Raw genomic sequence first — 5,490 nt, 5'->3', positions numbered from 1 at the left:
ATGGGCCAGACAGCCTCGCATGAGCCGCCGACGCAGTCGGAGCTCCTCGCTCGCTTCAGCAGCGTCGAGCAGCGCATGCTGCTTCGCAACGCCTCCCTCCTCGCTGCTCAGGACCCGAGCCAGCCCGCAGTCTTCGGCGCGGCAGAGTGGGCTGGCGTGCACGCTTCGATGGAGCCGCGGCTGGCCGGCGCGCTCTTCTGCGGCTTTGCACGTGGCGAGGCGGCGCTCGACTCGGCCACCGTGGTTCAAGGTCTTGTCGCACTTCGTGAGCAGCCGGAATCTCGCCTGCTCTTCCTGGTTGCAGCCGCAGACGCCATCGGCACAAGCGGAGAAGAGGATCGGCTGCGCGTGCTGGTGCAGCTGCTTGGCAGCGCGGGCAGCGCGTGGCTCAAGGCGACCGTCCCGGGCAGCAAATGGGAGGCAGCCGCCGCACCGCTCCTCGGCGGAGATCTCGCAGCGCTTCCGCCGCCGCCGCCCGCCGGCTCACGTGGCGCTGCGGAGCTTTCTGCGTGGGCTGCGGGTGCTCCGGCGGCGGCGGCGGCGGCGGCGGCGGCGGCGGCGGCGGCGCTAGCGCAGCTGGCGGAGGCCGCGTGGCTGTCCGATCACCGCCAGCTTCAGCCGCTGCCGGAGCTGGCCGAGCTGCCCGGTGGCTCGCTGCTGCTCAGCGCTGCAGAGCTGAGGCGTCCCTCTCCGCCACAGCGCCGCGGGTGCGGTGTGCGCCCCCCCGCTTCCGACCGTCGCCCGACGCCTGTAGGCCCCTCGCCGCGGCGCTGCCTCCCGAGCATCGCCGGCGCTGGCGCTGCCTCTTCTCGTCGGCTCGCGACGGCAGCTCGTTCACGCGCCTCTGCGCGATGACGCTGGCGCGCGCGCCGTGCCTCCTCGTGATTCGCGACGGCGCGGGGGCGAGGTTCGGAGGGTACAGCTCCGCGCCGCTGCAGCTGGGCCCGAGGTGGTTCGGGGGCAGCAACTCCTTCCTCTTCCGCGCCGACGGGGCGGGAGGCGTCCTCCTCCACCGAGCCACCGGCGCCGCTCGAGAGTAGCCGAGAGTAGCCGAGAGTAGCCGAGAGTAGCCGAGAGTAGCCGAGAGTAGCCGAGATTGGCCGAGAGTGGCCGAGGGTAGGAGGTGAGGCGCGTGTGCCGCGCCTGCCGCCTGCTCTGCGCGGCGCTGCCTCCTGGCAGAAGAGGACACGCGGCAGGCTGACGCGAGCCTCCCGACGAGCACAGGCGCCAACGCGAACTTTGTGTACATGAACGCGCACAGGGAGATGCTGCCCAACGGCATCGCCTTTGGAGGCGACCTCGACTCGCGCCACTTCGGTGTGCGGCCGTAGCCGAGATCAGCCGAGATCAGCCGAGATCAGCCGAGATCAGGCGCCGGACGGAGGTGGTGCGCGTCGGGCGAGCTGCCGGCAAGAGTGAAAGGCAGAGGTCTCTGCTCGAGTGCACTGCATCGCACCTCCAGCCTCCCCGGCGACAGGCCTCTGGCTCGAGGACAGCCTGGACACGGGCCGCGCGGAGGAGACCTGCTCCACGTACGACCTATCGCACAGCCTCGCCTCCTCGGCCGGCTTCGCCGTCGACCACGTCGAGGTGTGGGCCGTCTGCGAGGGCGCGCGCAACCCGTGGCTGGCGGCCGGCGGGGAGGAGGAGGGCGGCGGCGCCACTTCCGACGCGCACAAGGTGACGCGCCGCCAGAGAGCGCGCGGGCAGGTCTCCCCGGGCGGTGCCGGTGAGACGTCCACTGCTCGCCACCGTAGGAGACACGCGAGTTCCTGGCGCTCGCGGGGCGCGAGGTGAACCGCGCTCAGGCGCTCGAGCCATTCCGCGAGGAGGAGGAGGAGGGGCGGCCAAGGGCGCCGGAGAAGTGGATCTCGCCGGACCAGTGACCGCGCGGCAAACGGCAGCGGGCTGCGCGATACACACTTTGATTGATACTCTTTAGGTGCCAGCAGATTACACTATACTCTACTTTTTTGGGATTGGCAGAGACCAGAGTATGAGTAAATTGACCCGCCGCCCGCGGCTCGGGCGCCTCGGAGCTCTCGTCTGAAAGTTGTTTTAATGGATAATGGTTAATGCGCACACTTTTCACACATCTAACCAATACCATGCATCTGACGGATTATAAGACCAAACTCTCCAAAAAGGGGCTCTCACCTCGCTATACGCTAAGCCTAAGTGGGTTGCGCATGCGGTCGTGTTCAGTACTCCTGCGCAACGAGCGTGTGCAGTCCCAGCAAGAACTCGTCCACGGTGTCATGCTCGGCGCAGAGCTGCTCGACCTGGGCGGGAGTAAAGACGTTTGGGGTGAACATCATGCCCAGTTTCAAACGCTGCGACTCGCTCATGTCGCCAAAGTAGTGCTCCACCATCTTCTCCGCCTCGGGCAGCAGCAGGTAGCCGAGCAGCATCTTCTTGTTGATGCGGCCGGGCCGGATGAGCGCCGGGTCGAGCTTTTCCGGATGGTTGGTCGTCATGATGACGATGCGGTTGGGGCTGTCCACCACGCCGTCGAGCACGTTAAGCAGCCCGGCGAGGTCGAGCCTGGCAGGCGAGGGCGGCTGGTCAGGGCGGTGGAGCGCGCGTTTCACCGCGCCTGCAGACCCCACGCGGCCGCGCATCCGAAGCCCCGCGAGTGTGGATACCGTGGCCATGCTTCCGCGTGTTCGCGCACGGCGGTCTGAAGGGCGTGATGAGCGACGCGTTCTCTGTCTAGGAAGGTCGCGCGCCGGTCCTCCTCCTCCAGCAGCGACTTGAGTCGGTCCTCCTTCTTGGGCGGCCCCTCCTCCATCACCGTCACCACCTCCTCCACCTCCTCCACCGCGCCGGTCTCCGCGCTCTCCACGGCCTCGGCGCCGTCCGCGCCGTCCGCCTCCTTCTCCGCCTCCTTCTCCGCCTCCCTCCTCCCGCTCGGCTGCCTCGACAGCCCGCGCGCGGGGAGCAGCGGCGCGAGCCACTGCGGGGCCCCCGCCTCCAACGGCGAGGCCGCTCCAGGCGACGCCACCGCCGTCGCCTGCCTGCTCGGCATCGTCCCCGCCGCGGTTGATGCGTTGGTCGCATTGCGCACGACCGTCCGGGTGACCGTCCGAGTGGCCGCTGCGGCAGGCGCCCGCCGGTGCACCACCTTGCTCGCGGCGTCCACGTCCTCCATCACAAAGATCACCTTTGCAAACTCGAGCGATTGCGGAAAGTCGGCCGAGTCGTCGTCGCCGCTCTTTGCGGTGTTGACGACGTTGGCGGCTTGGTCAAACATGATGTCGGTCAGCTCTTGGTTCGTCTTGATCTTGGAGAGCGGCACGCTCACAATGTGCCGCCCTGAGGATGGGGCGAGAGGAGAGTGGCGAGGAGCGGAGAGGGGAGTGGGCGACAGGCGAGGAGGGGGCGAGGAGAGAGGAGCGGAGGGTGCGCCGCGAGGGGCGCACCCGTGTAGTGCGCGATCGCTTTGATGAGCGAGGTCTTGCCCGTGCCGGGCGGGCCGTACAGGAGCAGGCCGAGCTTGTGCGGGAAGCCGGGAACGGCGAACTTGCCCGTCTTCTTCATGAAGTGGTCGAGCAGATCTTGCGGCGGCCGGACAAGGCGCGCGGTGAGCGTGATGGCGGCGGCGGCTGTGATGGTGGCAGTGGCGGCGGCTGTGATGGTGGCAGTGGCGGCGGCTGTGATGGTGGCAGTGGCGGCGGCTGTGATGGTGGCAGTGGCGGCGGCTGTGATGGTGGCGGTGGGGGTGGCTGTGATGGTTGGGTGGCGGTGGCTGTAGGCGTCGGTGGCGGTGTCAGTGGCGGTGGCGGCGGTATCCCGTCGGGCACGCGCACAGAGAAGGTTCGGCTTCTCCGGGAAGAACAGACTTGAGAACGTCTTTTCGTCCGAGAGGGCGTAGCGCTTGTACAGACGCTTCGTGGCGCCGGGCGGAGGTTCGCCGTCGCCGCCGGCAGCCTTAGGGCGCACCATGATGAAGAAGTACCGCGTCTCGTCCTTTTTCTGCTCCACGTTGACGCGGTACCACTCAAAAGCGCGGCTAATAAATGCGTTGATCGCCTCCTCCGCCCGAGGGCCCGAGGCGGAGAGGATGATGGTGGACGTCTCCGTCGTGCAGCTCTTCTCGCCGCCGCCGTCCACCTGCAGCTGCTTGAGCAGCTTGACTCCACCACCGACCTCGACCTCGACGTCCTCGGGCGGCAGCGTGGACGGCTCGAGCCGCTTGAGGCTCTCGCCGCCGTAGTCGGAGCAGTCCGAGTCGTCGTCCGAGTCGCCGGCGCGCCTCCCGCCCGTCTCCTTGAGGTTGGCCAGCGTGACGATCGCCTTCTTGTGCTTTCCCGGGTCGTGCTTGGACAGGTAGAGCATTATCGCCTTCTGGAGGAGGTGATCGCTCGTCTGCGCGCCAAAGCTGTAGCCCCAGTTGTTGACGCGGCGCTTGTGCTCGATGACGCGCTCGACCCGATCGCGGTGACGCCAGTCGTGCTGCAGCCTGCGACCGAGCGGAGGACGTCACGCCAAGAGAGCGCGGCGTGAGCGGGCAGTAGAGGGAAGGCTGCGCCTGCGGACGAGCGGGAGCGTCTCGCGAAACACACTTCCAATGCCACCGAATATAATAGGCACGATCATGCAGAGAATCATGTCGAGGACAATGTTGCCCGTTCGGAGAGCATTCATAAAGCCAACTTGCGTCGTCATCGCGTCAAGAGGTCCGTCGTCCGCCATACCTCCAGCAGCGAGGGGGGTCCGGTCCCGGACACACGCGGTTTTTCTTTTCCACTAAGAGCGAGGAAACTTCCTGTTGTCTGTTGTTTGTTGTGCCCTTGTTTGTTCTTCTGGTGCCTTGGAGTGCTGGGGGGGGCGACAGGGAGGATGTGGCCCTGAGTTATGTGTACGCCTACTCAGGGTGTGTGGCAGCCAGCTGGCTGTGTGTCTTGTGAGCCTGTTTGTGTCTGTGTGTCGCTCGTGCGTGTCGTCATCATCTGTCTAGCGTCCACCCATACCGCGTTGGTGTCCAGTCCGAGCCTGGCTGTTCTTCACCTTTCTACCTACCTACCTACGAGGAAAGAGAGAGAGAGAGAGAGAGAGAGAGAGAGAGAGAGAGACAGCGACAGAGAGAGAGAGAGAGAGAGAGATGAGAGAGAGCCGCGTGCGCGTGCCGCGATCGAGGCCCAGGCTGCCCCAGGCGCCAGAGCCCAGAGAGAGCGCAGCTGAGGGTTGAGAGACAGAGAGAGAGTTGTGGCTGGTGCGGCTTTTTGTGGGCACGGACTGTATTAGTATGCACGCGGGTGTTAGAATAGTAGTGTCAATCCCCGGGAGGCTGGCGGGAGGCTGGGGCTAACCTCCTCCCCCCCGCTGCTCTCTCCTCTGTGCGCGAGTAGCCCGCGCCAGCCGTCGCGCACTATCAACGACAAGCTCCGCCCGGGCTTGCCGCTCTTGCCAGATCCGCATCCGCTCGCCCTGCCGCATTTGCCGACCCAGCGCCCCATGCCGTCGCGCGAACTCGCCTGCGACGTCGCG

The 5,490-nt window shown here is 66.7% G+C and overlaps 2 protein-coding genes across 2 annotated transcripts; one reads left to right on the top strand and one right to left on the bottom strand.

The window, feature by feature from the left end:
* EMIHUDRAFT_194125 (hypothetical protein) lies at positions 1-1,886 on the top strand (the record flags this gene model as incomplete). Its single annotated transcript, XM_005794065.1, has 6 exons — positions 1-399; positions 586-707; positions 755-1,001; positions 1,197-1,317; positions 1,478-1,680; positions 1,758-1,886. The coding sequence occupies 6 exons, from the start codon at positions 1-3 to the stop codon at positions 1,884-1,886; spliced, it is 1,221 nt and encodes a 406-aa protein (XP_005794122.1).
* A 177-nt stretch (positions 1,887-2,063) lies between these two features.
* On the bottom strand, positions 2,064-4,721 carry EMIHUDRAFT_431771 (AAA+-type ATPase). Its single transcript, XM_005794064.1, has 5 exons — positions 4,532-4,721; positions 3,810-4,462; positions 3,423-3,557; positions 2,730-3,315; positions 2,064-2,544 (listed from the first exon to the last, which is right to left on the bottom strand). The coding sequence occupies exons 1-5, from the start codon at positions 4,693-4,695 to the stop codon at positions 2,202-2,204; spliced, it is 1,881 nt and encodes a 626-aa protein (XP_005794121.1). The 5' UTR covers positions 4,696-4,721; the 3' UTR covers positions 2,064-2,201.
* Between the last annotated feature and the right edge of the window lie 769 nt (positions 4,722-5,490).

The sequence above is a fragment of the Emiliania huxleyi genome, assembly GCF_000372725.1.
Source record: "Emiliania huxleyi CCMP1516 unplaced genomic scaffold EMIHUscaffold_1, whole genome shotgun sequence".
NCBI classification, from domain to species: Eukaryota; Haptophyta; order Isochrysidales; family Noelaerhabdaceae; genus Emiliania; species Emiliania huxleyi.
The sequence above is the reverse complement of the archived record's forward strand: the minus strand, read 5'-3'. Positions and strand labels throughout refer to the sequence as shown.

Excerpts from the sequence above, each read along its gene's own strand:
- EMIHUDRAFT_431771 (XM_005794064.1), bottom strand. The coding sequence starts at position 4,695 with ATGGCGGACGACGGACCTCTTGACGCGATGACGACGCAAGTTGGCTTT. Across the intron at positions 3,558-3,809 it reads GGAGAAGCCGAACCTTCTCT|ATCTGCTCGACCACTTCATG; the intron begins GTGCGCGTGCCC and ends GGCCGCCGCAAG. Across the intron at positions 2,545-2,729 it reads CTGCTGGAGGAGGAGGACCG|GCTCGACCTCGCCGGGCTGC; the intron begins GCGCGCGACCTT and ends CTCGCCTGCCAG.